Consider the following 16242-nt stretch of genomic DNA (forward strand, 5'->3'; position numbering starts at 1 on the left):
CTAGGATGTAAAATTTTACTGTCTTAGTAGTGTCTTTTATGTTTACTAGTTGTAAATGTGCAAAAAAAATTGAATAGTCTGTACAGTGCTTAAAAAAGGTGTGAAAAAAAGGTTATTGGAGTCTGGGAGGGTGATCAGCTGGGTGTACAGGGTGTTTCTCTGCACAGCTGTTTTGTTATTAATCTGTGAAGCTGTAAGCGTGAGAAGCAGAATTCTTAAAACCAGTCGGGTCTGTCAGATAGAAATACCAGGAAGGAAACAGAGATGTACGTAGCTCACATGGCTGTTCTGATCAGGAAGGCAGGAAGATGCTGAGATTATATATTTGTCCGCTAGTCTAAAGATGCATTCTGATGTCAAATAATTGAAGATACGTTGGAAAAGATTTTTCCCTCCTATTTATCCTGAAATAATCCCTAAATTTAAAGAAAGGAAAATGAACTGATATTGTCACCGTAGTGCTGTGAAGAAGTTTGAGTTCTTGTATGCTTGGAAGAACTTGTCTAAAACTTCTTTATTAGCAGTGCTGGCAAATACTAGATAAGTTTGATTGCATGCTGTCTGTGTTTATGCTGAGTGGAAGCTATGGGAAGAACAGGAATAGTCTTCCACTAGTGAATATTCACTGATTCCCATAACTTAAAAATTTTCATGTTATGTTTGTTTCTTTTGTTCTTAAACAATCGTTACTGTATATTCAGTTTTAGTTTAGGAGCTTTCTGTAGGACCTACAACTGTCTTTAAAGACACACTTCATAAGTCTCTTGATGACTTGTTCAATGAGTTGAATATATTTTTACTGGGAGGCTTTTGGAGCTAGGCATCTTCAGGAGTTTTCGGGAGGATAATTTTGAATCCTGAAATACAGATAACTAGTCAGATAATTATATCTCAGTAAAGCCTTCTATTAATAGCTATTCTTGCTGTAATATTTAGACATACTTCTTCTAGAATTCACATAGCCTTTTGTCAATTCTTTGTATTTCTGCAGCTTTCAGTGCACAAGAAAATTTCAGTTTGTTTCCCAATTACAATTTATTTCATTTTAAATTATAAACATATGCTGTGGTATCCTTACGGAACTGTTCTGTAGTTGATTGCTATTTATGTATCAACCTGGAACTTTGATTTCTGTGGTAATGATAAAAAAATGCATGCTTTGTGGAGTTTAAATGTGAAGAAATAGTTTTTTGATTTTTGCTGAAAGATTCATGGATAGAACTCTCTTTAATGACAGGACCAGCAGGTTTTTGTCCTTGCAGTTCTATTTTCCTGTTCATTTATACAAGCCACTAATACGTACAAAGCTGTAAGCCACCTATTTGCAGAGTTTTTAAGGAGAGGCTTGAATGGTTGTCAGAAGTAAGGACTGAGGGCATACAGAAAAGAATACCTTTTCAGTTCTCCTGCTGCAGTTTATACTGCATCCTTGGGTACACGACTTCACCTGACTCTTAGATTCCAAAGTTGAGGTTATGCTGGGACTAGGTATCTCCAAGAGGTCTGAGTCTGAGTGTTGTGTTTGGGAGCTGAGACAGCATTCTTTCATGGTTCCTGTTGTTTAGTTTGTATTATCTGGAGATAGAAATCATATGAATCGAGACAAGAGTTAAATGGAAGAACATTGGTACTAATGAAGTTAACTATAATGAAGTTAACTATAGTTAACTATAATTTTGTGGTGATGCACTGTTTAAAGAGTTGGTACTGTTTCAACAATTTGCAATCACTGCAGCTGTCTACTCAAGGAGATGCCAGCCAGGTGATTGGACCGCTCACAGAGGGACAGAGGAGGAACGTGGCAGTCGTTAATTCACTATACAAACTGCACCAGTCGGTTCTGAAGGTAGGCTTCCTTTGGTATTTCTCTTCTTGCCATAATGTTAACTTCTTTGCTCTATCATATGCATATTCTCCCATTAGCTGATGAGAACTCCGACAAATACAGCCCAATTTTGGGTTAAGAGCTGTACCTTGCTATGCATCGGTACAGCTCTTTGAGACTTGGTTGCCCCTTGTAAGCACTGCAATGTGACAAATTGTCAATATTAGAAGAGGAGTGAAAGATGTGTTTATAGAGAACAATCACGTCTCACAGCCGTTGTTTTGTGAGCCTAAATGATTGAACTCTTCCTGTTTTTTCTTATCAAGTAAGCTCTGTCTTTGTACTGGTCAGCCTGATAGCCCTTCTCTGCATCTGTCCCAGCCCAAACTTATCTTTCTGAGAAGACCCTCACTACTTTCCCACAATTGTGGCCAAACTGAAAAGAGGAGGGAAAGGGTGAAATCAAGAAAAGCAGCACCTCACAAATATCTCCATGCATTGTTGCTGTGACCAAAGTCTGGCCTGGAAATGTTTTCGGGACTAAGCACAGTTATGAATAATTCCAATTTACTGGCTTAGTGATGCCAATGGTTACACAGTCTTGGTAATTAAAACAGATATAGTGGTAGTTGTAGTGAATCGTGTTTAAATCCTAGCCTGATTAGAAAAAAGATCGTGAGTACTCCTGACTGTGGATATGTTTAAAGAATGTTAAAAAATGCTAAAAAGCCTATAAAATTTGCTTGGATTTTGCAAACAGATGGTAGATAACTTTTAAGTCTTGCTTTCTTTGATGTATTTAGTAATGAACCTCATGTGCCTTAGTGTTGGAGGGAGATCTGATATGATTCAGTCTTTCAGTTCAGTACTTATCTGGCTTAAAAATACTATTGTATAGCATGTTCATAACTGTAAGGAAATCGGTAGAATATTCCTTCAGATCATTCCTTGACCTTCAATTCTAATATCGTTGTAGCTGTACATAAACAGCTATTTAACATGTAGTATTATAATAGTCATAGTACTGAGAAAGAACAACTACTCTTTCAAATATTTGCCATAGAGCTGCTTGTATAGTTCTCCATAATTCTATACTTAGCAGTGGGAGAATACACCACTTATTTTTATTCTGATTCTGTTAACCCTTCAGCTAAATTTCAGTTGAACTCAATTGAATCATTTCTTTGCCACGGCAGAAGCAGAGTCCGTAGGAAATTTGAGAGCGAAGGACTGATACTGGTGCATTGAAAATTCTATCTGTATAAAAAACATTTAATAGTTATCAATACCTATGTAAACCACTCATTACTAAGGATAACTCAGTATGTTCTTAAATGAAATTAAATATAATGGATTCTAATAATTTGTTGAATGTTGACTATTAACAATCACTTTAAAATTTTTAGGTCATTACCAATCAGAGCTCCTTTCCAGCAGCTGCTGAGCAGACAGTCACAACTGCCTTAAAGGTAATTGAATGTCCATACGCTGCAGGGGTAGGGCTGAGCTTTGCTTTGTTTGTTACACTTAAAATGGGCACTTACTTTCCCAGGTACTATTTTGTGTCAGTACATGTTAGTCAAAGGTATACAAATATTCTGAAATTTGTATTTTGTTGTATCTGCAGCTACATATATGTTGCATGTGCCAAATCACTGCTTGAGTAGCATTTGTATTCGAGAATATTCTCGTAATGCTCGGAACCCAGGTGTCATCTGACTGTGAAAATAAATGTCTTTCTCTGCAGCATTCTCACAGTAATAACTGGATCCTTCATCACCCCCTTACCCCCCCGACACACACATAAAATTATGATTTTTTTATGCTACCTGGTGCTTTTCTAGGGGGCGATGTGGATGGCCGTGCAGCCCTCTGTGGATGACAGCTCTCCACATCCGTCCTGCTGTGCGCTAATCTGGGAGGGGTTGTGTGCAGAGGAATGAAGGGCAGCTTGCGTGTCTGGGGAATGAACAGCTGAGCGAAGTGTGTGCACCAAACCATGTATGTTTACAAACCAGGAATGCAAAAAAAATTTAAAGGCAGGTTTACATAGAAGTAGTAAACAACCTCATTTCTGTACTTTACTGGTAAAATCAATTAAAGAGAAATGTTATCTTAGGCTTTTGGCCTTCTATTTAGCAGTTTCTAATGCAGAATAATAAAAAGCACTGTTGAAATAAACTGTTTGTCAAGGTATTTTTGAGGTGTCAAGATGCAAATGCTTCTAGTTTCTGTTTCCTTACTTCTGCCTTTTTCTTATTCTATTTTAGGCAGTCCATGATCTAATGGGTAGTGCTGTTCAACCGTTACTGAACTCTGTAGGAGATTCAGTAGAAGCTATTATCATCACTATGCACCAGGAAGATTTTTCTGGGTAACTAGAAATATTTTTTAAATTTACCATTGCTTTAGTAAGACGTCCTGCACATGCATAATAAGTTGTTATTGCTACAATGTCCTTGGAACAAAAGTGCTTGTTTGTTAAGGGGAAGGCGATGCTTTATGGTCAATGAACACAGAAAGCAGAATTACACCTATCTATTGAAACAAATTAATCAGGTAGCATCTGTCTTCTTTCCCCCCCCCTTTTTTTTTTGCCTATTTCTTGAGTAAAACTCATTTTAAATAGAAAAATAAAACCAAAAAGAGGCCATTTTTGTCTTTAAAAACCCCTTTTGCTCTGAAAACTTATTTTTTGTGGGCAGTTTTCAGAACTGTCAATATTCTTGTTTCTCAAAATAAAGCATATAACCTCTGATTCAAAATTGTAGAGAAATTTTTCTAAAGTATTATTGAATATGAAATGGTTCAAAAAATCTTTTTTATTGGAAGCTCAGATTTAGTGTATTATGCTATTTTCCCATAGCATTTTAATTAAAATTTCCAGTATTCTTTATCTGCAAAGATCTTGAGCCCTACCATAATTGAGACTTCCTTTCTGAGCGTTGTTTTGGTTGTTATCTCTGTTCTGACATTGCTTATATCATCATCAGCTGTCCTGTTTTCTGTCTTGGAAATTCACTGAAAATAGTACATTTTCAGAGGTGTTTTAAATTTTCCTTTTGACTTTTTTTTTTTTTTAAACAATATTTTACCCTCTCCGTCTTTCTTTTGCCACCACTAGCAAAATACCTCTCTAGCTGGATAAACTGATTTCAATCAGAGGCTAAGTTTTGTTAGAGAGCCTGTATGATCAGATTCCTGAGTTTGGAAGAGCTCTTTTCCCTGACTGTGATTCAAAGAAAGAGAAAGGTGATTGATTTCTGTGTCCTGTAGCTTTTGTGCTGCTTCTGTGGTAATTAGATTGACTTTATAATCCTGAGTTTGGAAGAATCTAGGAAACTAATTCTATACAGAGAACAGGTTTGGGACAGGCTAAACTAGTAACCATGTGACATGTGCTTGTATTTTCTGATCCATTATTAGAGTTTCAAATCAACAACTGGGAAATTTAAATTTAGGGGCTGGATTTGAGGTTTAGGCTCCAAACTGGTGGAGGCTCTGCAAGTTGGGTAGGAGTGGGATGATTTCTTTTATCTTGTTAGGATGGGAAAGGCTGATAAAGAGATATTTTTGACTACAGTTTCAGAGCACGCTACACACTCTTTATTCTGAGTAGAAATGAGACTCTACAATTCATGCCATGACTTTGTGGGGTAGGAAAAAAATTAAAAAGAATCCAATAGTTTTTGCCTGTGTTTTAAGGATGAATTTAGCTGTCCCCATTTCTTTTTTCTTTTTTTTTTTTTCAGATCATTATCCAGCTCAGGAAAACCAGATGTCCCTTGTTCTCTGTACATGAAAGAACTACAAGGTTTTATAGCAAGAGTCATGAGCGACTACTTCAGACATTTTGAGTGTTTTGACTTTGTCTTTGATAACACTGAAGCCATGGCTCAAAGAGCAATTGAACTTTTCATTCGCAATGCCAGTCTAATAAGGCCCCTCGGTGAAGGTGGGAAGATGCGACTTGCGGCGGATTTTGCACAGGTACCCTTAATACTGATTTCTGCTCTTTACTGTTACTTCACTGTGTTCACTCAAAAGCATCAATACTTTTGTCCGCATCAAAGTATAAACAGGCAGTTGTAGAGACTGGTGCATTCCAGTTCTGAACATGCTCTCTGATAAGATACTGTGTTCTGAGAAATGCATCCACTAAGTAGTTGAAGATCCTGCATCACCATAAGGCACATTCAGGGAGGTCTGACAGCTTCCTATCAAGTGACTGTTGTATTTAAATTCAGCTGCGTCTTGACATTTTATCCCGTTGTCTGACCTCTTCGGTACGTCCATCATTTGCCACCATTCATTCACTTCATTCTTTCTCTCTCTTCTAACGGAATGGTGTGTCACTTTCTTAATTGCTTTATATATCGCAGTGCCCACAGTGGTTATTTGCTAACTCAGCTGTCTTGCAGTGTAGGAGACAAGCTAAAGAAATACCAAATCCTGTGGAAGAACTGCCCTTTTGGTAACAGAAGGGAGTTTTCTTGTGGGATTCTCTTCATGACCTGATTGACTTATCTGCCTCTCAGCTTTACCTAGCTCTTATACTGGACTAAAACACAAAACAAATTGCCAGATTAATATCCACTACCTCTCTGCATTATCTACTGTATTCAAATTTAATTCGTCAGTAGTAACACTGTGATTAACTTGCCAAAGAATACAGGCATCCACTAGATTAGTCTGAGGGTTCCAGTTATTACTATCCAAGCGGAAAAGGGAAAATTAGCACCAGCTGCCTGCATACCGAGTGCTGCTTTTGGCTGGTAGGTGACTGAGATAGGAGAGGAAGGCAGAGAGGGGGGAATCACTGCCATCTCCGCTCCTGCTTGTGGCTGCTTTGTATCATTTGCCTGTGAGTTACATACTTCTGAGAGAAGTTTTTTTATTCATTACTCAAAAGTAGCAAATTAGCCTTTAACCACAGAAGTTGAGGGAAGTTTTCAATTGCTTTCAGTGAGAAGGTTCCATTCCCTTCTCTATTTTGAAGACAATGGCATAAAATTGGAGAAAAAAAAAAGGACACTTGACTCCTCCTCTGGAAGGAATATAGATAATTTTTGTAATTTATGCTGCAGTACTAAAGTAAGTTGTATAAATTTGGGAAATATCTTCACCTAATTCTACAGTACAGAGCATCTGATCTAAGCACCTATTATAATAATATTAAAAATATCACTCGTTTATCTTTCTTAAAAACTTATTTTTCTCATTCTGACATGGGCTGCCTTTTAAGTGAAAAATGAAAATATGTTTTCACCTGAGTGTAGGGGGATTTGCATGTTCTTCCCCACTGTGCTGAGTATAACTCCTGAATGGACAACTGTGTGAAGATAAATGTTCTGATTTCTCTTCTTTAGTGCTGTGGAAGGAAAAAATAGGTTTTGAATTCATTCTTGTCTCCTGCCTTCAACTGTTGCTGCATCTGGGGGCTGCCTTGTGTTTTTCTCATCTTCACATTGCACCATATTTTTGGCTTGTTTAAGAATGGGCTTAAGACAAGAACTATATGAGTCCAACCAGCCCCATACAGCCGCCTCAATGCTCGCTCTGTGCCTTTGAGCATCTCTGCACAGAGCTCTTTAGGGCGTACCAGGCTGCACGGGGGTTGTAGTGTCCAGAATGACCTGGACACTATATACTGTTGCTTGGGATAACAGAAAAAGGACCAAAATATTTTGTATGTGGAGGGTGCCTTATATCCATGTTTTCTGGGGTGTCTCTGCCCCTCCTGAAAACCTGATGGGTTTTGGGCATGTGCCTGGGATGCCAGTTCCTGGTAGCCCCACTGGGGAGGTTGTAGTTGCTCTGACCCAGCCAGGAGTCCTGGGCACATTCGCCAAAATGTGGCTGTAATCCTAAACAGGACTCATTTCACTTCCATGCTCCCGTTCCCACATGTCATGTGGCTTTGTTGAGGAAAAGACTTGATTCCTCCAAAGAGAACGGGAGGTTGCTGCTGCTTTGGGCTGAGGAGAGCAGGGAGCAGGTATTTAGCTGGGCTGCTGGCTTGATGGGAAGGATAAACTTTTCCAAATCGCCGTAAATGCTACGTGCAGGGTTTTTTTCAGTCCCAGAAAGGCACTGCATTGTTGGACTAAAGCCAAACCCGAAGGAAGCACCTGCCTGGAAAGACACTGTGTGTGTAGGAGGAGGTTTGTTTATAAACTGTTTCTACTTGTGCTCTGTCTTGTAGAGTAATTTTGTATTTTCTGTACTCAAAAAGGGTTACATGTTCCTGCTTAAAACTGGCTTTTGAGATCTAAAACTCCTTTTAGTGTTTTGGGGTTACTTGCAAGCAAAAGACCTTGGCAGAAATCTGTCCAGAAACTTTGGTTAATTTGAGGTCTTCTTATAAACACGCATGCAGTAAGTCAAATAATCTTGGGTTGCATCAGATTTTGGGTATCTCATGTGCTTGTGCACATTTTTTCAGGGTACTCAGAGTTAGTTACAGCTGCCTTATACTCAGCAGAATAGCTTTGGCTGAGAGTCAGATTTGAAAATTTTTGCACTGGAAACGTGTTTTACTGATAAGTTGCCTCAAAAGAACAGGTGTCTACACAGAAGGGGGAAAACTGAGGCTTCAAGTTCTCTTCATTCAGAACTGGGTTCGGTGAGGTGCACAAGAGCCGATTTTCTTGAGTAAGGGTCAGCTACTTACACAGTTAGGAATTATTGCTGTAATTCTGTTTAACTCTGTCTTACCCTGTTTCTAGTGTCAGTATTGCATTTTGCTATCTTGTGCATTATATTTCAACAGAAAGACTAGATGTGTGCTAGTGTGGCAGCTGTAAACAGAGGTATGATAGGTTTGAAATATGCCTGAATATCATTAATATGATTTCATGAAGATCAGTGCTTACAGGAGCACAGAAACATTTTAAGCCCTAGAAAATGTCCGCAGTGCTGCAAGGTTATTATCACATACTGTGCTGTTCCTTGGGACTCTCGTTGTTTGAAATATTTCCAGTCTCCAGGCGGAATTCACCTCTCTTCATGCTCTCAGTTTTTATGCAGGCAATTGCACAAGGTTACTTTTCAGTTCACGCCTATAAATTCCTGGATCAGTTTGTTTTCATTTGTTTTTGTATTTTTAAGGTGACCATAATTCAGTATTCACGTATGGAATACCAAATTTCACTTTTTAATTCAGTACTAGTCAGAATGAAAAAAATGTTCTTCCGGAGGCAAGCAAGCCAGCAAGCCCTGATGGTTTTTCAACATTTATGTATCTGGGGAGTACCAGTTCTTCTCCAGAGGACCTTTTAACTTGCTTGGTATTCAGAGTTGTTACAGCACTTACACTTAGGCATTGGTGTAATGGGGATTGGTAGCTTGTAGTTCAGGCCTTCGTAAAACCCAATGGAAGTGCTGGGCAATGCAGCAAAGAATGAAGTATAAGCACGATCAGTTGAGAAATTTATTTAGAAGAAATGAGGAATTTAAAGTAATATTTGGCATGGAAACTAGTAGTCTGCTACATAAGGTTTGTAAGCTGATACAGGAAAATAACTGTTTATTAATAGCAAATACAAATCACAACTGCATTGAAATAAACGAGTGTCCTGGTTTTGGCTGGGATAGAGTTAAATTTCTTCCTAGTGCTGTAATTTGGATTTAGTATGAGAAGAATGTTGATAACACACTGATGTTTTTAGTTGTTACTAAGTAGTCTACTAGTCAAGGACTTTTCAGCTTCCCGTGCTCTGCCATCTGCACAAGAAGCTGGGAGGGAGCATAGCCAGGACAGCTGACCCAACTGGCCAATGGGGTATTCCATACCATATGATGTCATGCTCAGTATATAAATAGGAGGCGTGGTCCGGGAAGTAACCATCGCTGCCTGGGTATTGGTCAGCGGGCGGTGAGCAACTGCGTTGTGCGTCACTCATTTTGTATATTCTACCATTTTTTTTTTTTTCTTTTTTTCCCCTTCCTTTTCTGTTCTGTTAAACTCTCCTTATCTCAATCCACGAATTTTACTTTTTTTTTTTTCCAATTCTCTCCCCCATCCCAGTGGGGGCGTGGAGTGAGCGAGTGGCTATGTGGTGTTTGGCTGGCTGCCTGCCTGGTTAAACCACAACAACTAGTCTAGAAATTGCAAAGACTGAGTAATCTTTATGCTTCATGGCATGAAGGCATGACATGATTTCCTATCTTTTCATAGTACAGGTGTATGTTTGGAGTGACATACAAGGCAGGAGCCACTGTCTGTGCCAAGAAGCCCATCTCATGTCATGACTGATTATTTTCAACCTTGTCGAGGGAATTGTTTTTATTGGTCCTGTTTGAGTTAATACGAGTCTATATATACCTTCGTAAATTTCTTATCTAGGTGTGATTTATAGTTATTTTTTGGCATTGTTCAGTACTGTGTTCAAACAGTTTTGATGGGGCATAGTTAACACTGCCACCAACTCTTCAAGTCTTTATCAATAAATTACTGCAAAATGTTTTGGTTTTATTGACTTTTCCTAGAAAAATGTTTTTACTGTAGAAGTTGACAATGCTAAATTCTACTGCAGAAGAAATGTTTCTATCTGCTGGTTAGCCTATGGTCAGAATCTGGTTTCCTGATTCAATATGTGGCATTAAAAAAGCAAGAATATTAGGTGTTTGGGTTTTTAAAAATGTAAAGAGAATTCCTCATTTGATCAAACATGATGATACAAGTGTAAAAACAGTTTTTATCATTTTTCCTAAAAAATTTCCATGCTAGTTTCTTACGGAGAAGTAAGAGAAGCAGGATGCTGTAATCACATAAGGTAAAGCTAAAATGCACTTAATGTTTAATGCTAACTATCTTACTGGAAGGAGGAAATTACTTTCTGATGTGTGTTATTTTTGAGGTATTGGAGCTGAAGGATTTACTTAAACATCAACAGTTTTGGAATGGCTGCATGGGGGAGAAATCAAATTCCACATCCCTTCAAGGCCATCTTCTTTCATACAATAGTTCAGAGCTCTTCTGCTCCCTTGCTTGTTAAAGCATTCTCTCCCGGTGAGTGGCTAGAAAAAAGCATTTTGAGTTAACATTTAAAAACTTGGAATTCATCTTGGCCAGGAGGAAATGTAATTGCTAAAAATTTAATGTTAAGATTTTCCAGCTGAAAAAACAGCTGTTTAGTAATGAGAGAGCTTGAAAATACCACAATAGGCACTAAACAATAACTTCACTATGGGGTTTTTCAAAGCGCTCGTCAATATATATGCATTATCTGTATCTAGACTACATATTAACTTCACCCTTGGGTTGCTGAACATAATCCAATTAGAGAAGCCAGCCATGTGATGTATTTTTACAATATGGCTAGCCAGTGAATAGTTCAACAGATAATTGACCACCTAGCCATGGGCTATGGCAGGGTCATATGAGAAGAAAAGATAATATAGCCTTTTTGGGCTTAGAGAGCAAGAATCATTGAGAAGAAGCGTGTGTCTGCCACTGTGTTCTGCGAACAAAAAATGCTACTTACCCTTTCATATGTGAAGTCCATAGGACATGGCTATATGAAAGGCTTTGCACACACGATACAAATACTGGCTTGCAGACAGCCAAAAACATCACCCACTGTGTAAAAGCTCACCAAAATGCTTTGGAAACTATAGCTGTATATCATAACAAAAGCTGCTACAGTATAAACGTGCTGCATGAATCAACAGTTGATGCAGCTTCAGGTGATGACAGGTAGCAAAACCAAGAAGTGATGTATGCTCAATCCTCTGCCCAATTCCAGCACCTTAAAAACAGCAGCTGTTCCAGCCAAATGATTCCTCCCCAGCACTCGCTCCCGGGCCAGTGGTGCTGGCCGGCACAATGCTCAGCGGAAACACAAAACCCCGCAGTGGGTCTGCAGAAATGAATGTCACAGCAGAAACATGCTGTAGTATCTCACTACATCATTGGGCTCAGACAAATAGCTAAAATCAAGTGAAGAAAACAATCTTAGTTATTATGCGAAGTATAGTTTTTATTGGAGAGATTGGATTATAACACATAGCAGACTAGTGTTGTAAATTAAAAAAAAAAGTTTCTGTGGTTTATGTACATTTTTACCACATTAGTTTTCACTCATTCCCACTCTTCATGAGTCAATTTGAGATGGTATAGTATGCTGCAAAGCTTAAAAACAATTGTTTTCTTTGGCAACTAGTACTTCACGAATCAACCATCTGCTGCCATTAAATCTATCTAGTTCTAGCAATACTAATAATTTCCTACAGTGAATAAAGGTTGAAGATGAAGTAATAGAATTTTCCAAAGTAAATTTTCTTCTTTAGGACTTAAGACTAAAAATGTTGATTTATGGAAACTGCCAAGTATGTTCAAGAGAAATCATTTAAACTTGTTTTCATAAGGAATTGGTTAAGCTGTAGAAAGTTTCACTTACATCTCATTACATCATATTATGTTTCAGGAGTGAAACAATCATTTAAAACTTATTAAGCAAAATTATATTTTGCTATGCTGGGATTTCTTTCCCCTCATGAGTACAGTTTGATCCATGCATCTCTGTTTCCACAAGTCAGACTGGCAGTTTGTTGCCTGTTATCAAATTCTCTAAAGCACCTAAAAGAATTATCTTCTCCCTGGTTCTTCACAGCTACAAGCCCACGGCTCCCACCAGAGCTGCAGCACCAGCTCCTGCAGGATATCAGTTACTTCCAGCTGCCCCTAGCCAATACTGATTCCTGAAAAGAAGCTCTGGAGAAATCCAAGTCTTGCTCCCACTTGTTTTTCAGGGTCTGTAGAGTTCTTGTATCATGATGCAGCAAAGCCTACTTAATTAGCTCCTCTTTTTGGCTACTTGCTCCTGATCCTGTGCAGCAGACTGGCCTCTTGGCTCCCACACCTGCTCAGAAGTGTCCCGAGGGATCTGGGGGAACAACATGCTGAACTTGCTCTAAGCTTCATCGCAGTTTGGAGTTGGGGCACCTCCCTGCAGAAATCCCCAGGGAGAACCTGCCTGTCCTGGGAGTGTGCACTCAACCTCGCTCCCTTGTGCCGGCAAATTCAGCATATGGCACAGCAGCTGACAGCTCCTCCTCAAGCGTGGGGACGTTGGCTTCCCATTTGCGTGCCTTTTGCACTGTGTGGTGGATAGCGTGCTTCCTCAGGAACTGCAGAGCTGGGTTGTACATGCTCTTCAGCCCAAGAAACAGGTACTCCTTGTGCCTGCATGCAGGAGAGGTGACCTAGCCCCCAGGCTGCGAGGGTTACGGGAGGACAGGGCAGGGATCCCACCCCCCTGAAAAGGGGCCAGTTCATAGCCTAGAGTAGTAGATTTGGGGACCAGAACGGCAGCAGGCAGGAGGGAGCTGGGCTATTACCCAGGGCTGGAACATTCATCTGAAAGCAGAAGACAAAGATCCTTATTTTTGCTTCCTGGATTTTTATTCACTTTCTGCTTCTGCATGTTGCTGCTTAATATAAAACGCAGATTCAAGCGGCCTGGAAGTGCTTGATGTGGGGCATGTACTCCAGGGTTCTTAGGCTCGGGGAGCGGCTTTGCACTGCCTGTAGGCTAGCTCTGTGGGGCTTTCCCCATCGCCCTTCAGAGGTGCCCTCTTCTCCTTGTCTGTAGAGGAAGCGTAGGTGCCTGGGTTAGGCCCTCTGGCTTTCTCAGCTTTGTCTGACTGAGTGTCATGTAGGTGGATACTCCTACAACATGACCCACCTGACCTATTTTAGATGTCTGTCTCGGGGAAAGATGCATCATACCCCAGAGGTGGCTGTTTCTCTCCACTGAGTATGAAGAGAACCTGTAGATGTTGAGAAGTAGATGAGATGAATCCCATCCTGCCACCTGCTTTTTAAGATGGGTGCCTTAAGTGTATGGCCTTGATTTGCATTAATTGCTGATTTAATTTCTTCTGGGTTTAGATGAACTATGGCATCATAGTTTGCTATACCATCTTTCTTGTTTATGCTGGAACCCCAACATAGTTACGTGCTCTTGGCGAAGCCGGTGGCCCAGCAGCCAGCTCTGTCTGAGGAAATGCTACAGCTGGAAAGAATAATAGTATTAAAGACTTCGCTGTAAATAGTGTCTTATCACAAATGCTTTGAAACTCGTTCAGCAATGTTACTTAAATGGGAAGCTCATTTTATGGTGTTTTTGATCTTCTTACTTATTTTAGCTCTCGTCCCTTGAACCTTAGCTTAATTGTGCATTATGTGGAAATCAAAGTCTGAATAGTCTTTCAAGTTGGTGATTTTAAAAAACGTACGTGGAGAATAAAGCTTGCATTCCTCTGTTGACTGACACTTCAGGAATGCAAAAAATAAAGACTTAATCCCCATCTGGCTAAAATTACTTTACTTACGGGCTTTTTTGAGTGGTGGTGTTTGTATTAGTGTGCATATTAACTGAAATTTTGCCATGTAATGTTCATGTTCAGTCTGGGATCTGGAAGTGAAATTGTTCTGTCTCTCTTCTGTGTCCTCACTGTTAATGAAGAGCCTGTGGCAGAATTTAGTCTCATGTGAATGATGTAAAAACCCAAGCAGAACCTGGCTCTTGTTCGAAAAGGCGGGTGAACTCCAGTGTTTAAAAAACAAAGTGTTTGAAAATTGTTTGGTTTTAAAGATGGCTGCTGTAGCTCAGAGACGAAACAGTATGAAAATAAGTATGAAAATAATGCTCTTACTGATGCTTTTTTGCCTGTGATTCCATATGACCCTGTGGCAATAGGTCCCAGCTGCCTTCTATCTAATCTGCGTAGGTTTTGTGCCCCAGAATTTGGGGCCAAGCATTCAAGAAGGAATCACTTTAACCTCGTCCTTCACCAAAGGAAAGGATGCCCAGCTGAAATGGGTGTGCATTTTTACTGCTTTAGGAGTGATTTGTGGAGACCTGCCTAGATTTGTTTTCTTCACAGGCTGTGGTCAGAGTTTTGGGGTATTGACACAAGTGCTTCATCAGGAAACTCATCACCAACAAAATAAACCTGCTGCAAGAAACAAATCTTCAGTCTCAGAAAGCTCACAAGACCCCTTGTGTTCTTAACCATAAACTATCACTATTGTTTGTCACAGGATGCTTACTGTGTTGCTAAGAATATGGCAAAAGTCTTGGCTTGGGCAATGCAGTATGAAAGGAAAGGATAGTTTCTTGTCTCAAGTTCAGCCACCAGCAAGAACTCAGTGACTTGGTCTGCAAGTTTGGATTATTACTTAAAGGCAGGCTACTTCAGTACTAAGTTTTATATTTTGGGACAATCTAATTCAAATTAAAATGTTTGTTTTTATAGATGGAGTTAGCAGTAGCACCGTTGTGTCGGCGAGTCTCTGACCTAGGAAAATCTTACAGACAGCTGAGGTCGTTCAGGTGAGTTGCAGTCGTAGGAACTAGCAATTGGCAGTATGACCAAACTGTATTTCAAAACTGATTTATTACCTCATGTTAGTTCTGATTGAATTGAGAGCTTTTTTGGCAACACCCACCTGCAAATTAGAAATAGATTAAAGTTCTTTTAAATTTTATGCAGAGTATAACTATGATTTAACAATCTTTGTCATGCAAATGTTGGCCAAATTGTACTTTTTTGTGTTGCTTTCAGTGCAACGGTGAGTTCTATAGTTACCTTAAGTGTTTTCACTGAAATATAAAATTTACAGTCCTGTGTTGTTTAATTACAATAGGCAACTTCTGTAAATTTTTACAAACTGAACCTGTGTTGAAAACCTAAGATGCAGACTAGTGGAAAAAAATTAAATTATTCTATCCTAACACAATATTGCCACCATATAGGCATTTTTCTAATGCATAAGATAAGCTTTTTCTTCCTTTCACAAGTATATTGTTACATTTTTCCAGACCACTGCTGTTCCAGACCAGTGAGCATATTGCCAGTAGCCCAGCTCTGGGAGAGGTTATTCCATTCAGCATTATTCTTCAGTTCTTATTTACAAGAGCACCACCAGAGTTAAAATCACCCTTCCAGGTAATAAGATCAACCTGTCTTTCCTTTCAGGATGTCCTAAGGAGGAATGAACATTGTAGTTCACCCTAGTTACTTTAGTTGAAAAGTATTCAAGCTCATACTTTATATGATTTGTTGGCTTTTGTTTTTATTGTGGCAAAGGGGTTATGGTCATTGACTTCGTATTTTGATTAATTAACAGTAGGAAGATGATAACCTGATTTTAAATAGACTCTCAATTCTTTAATATTCTGTCAGCTCATAGAAGAAATTGCAGGTCTTATCCCAGACTGCAAATTGCCTGGATCCTGCTCATGTAAAATGCAGGAAATCTAGATTCAAACCCCTGTCAGAATTGGGCAAACAGCTGATGTAGATCACCTCTGAGCTCCCAAATAACGTATTGGGCTGTTTCTGTTAATTGTCTCTGATTCCGTAACTCATTCTGCATCATTGCAGTATTAAGAGAGCCGCACGTG

General features: G+C 39.3%; 1 protein-coding gene across 1 annotated transcript in view; it reads left to right on the forward strand.

The window, feature by feature from the left end:
- COG5 (component of oligomeric golgi complex 5) overlaps positions 1-16242 on the forward strand; it is a gene marked incomplete at its 5' end in the record, with an annotated part of 68633 nt that overhangs the window by 39287 nt on the left and 13104 nt on the right. Inside the window, 6 exons of the mRNA XM_009572851.1 lie at positions 1736-1846; positions 3232-3294; positions 4096-4199; positions 5578-5815; positions 15092-15168; positions 15658-15784. Coding sequence (XP_009571146.1) covers positions 1736-1846; positions 3232-3294; positions 4096-4199; positions 5578-5815; positions 15092-15168; positions 15658-15784 — 720 coding nt within the window. The remainder of the gene's footprint in view (positions 1-1735; positions 1847-3231; positions 3295-4095; positions 4200-5577; positions 5816-15091; positions 15169-15657; positions 15785-16242) is intronic.

The sequence above is a fragment of the Fulmarus glacialis genome, unplaced genomic scaffold (assembly GCF_000690835.1).
Source record: "Fulmarus glacialis isolate BGI_N327 unplaced genomic scaffold, ASM69083v1 scaffold1820, whole genome shotgun sequence".
NCBI classification, from domain to species: domain Eukaryota; kingdom Metazoa; phylum Chordata; class Aves; order Procellariiformes; family Procellariidae; genus Fulmarus; species Fulmarus glacialis.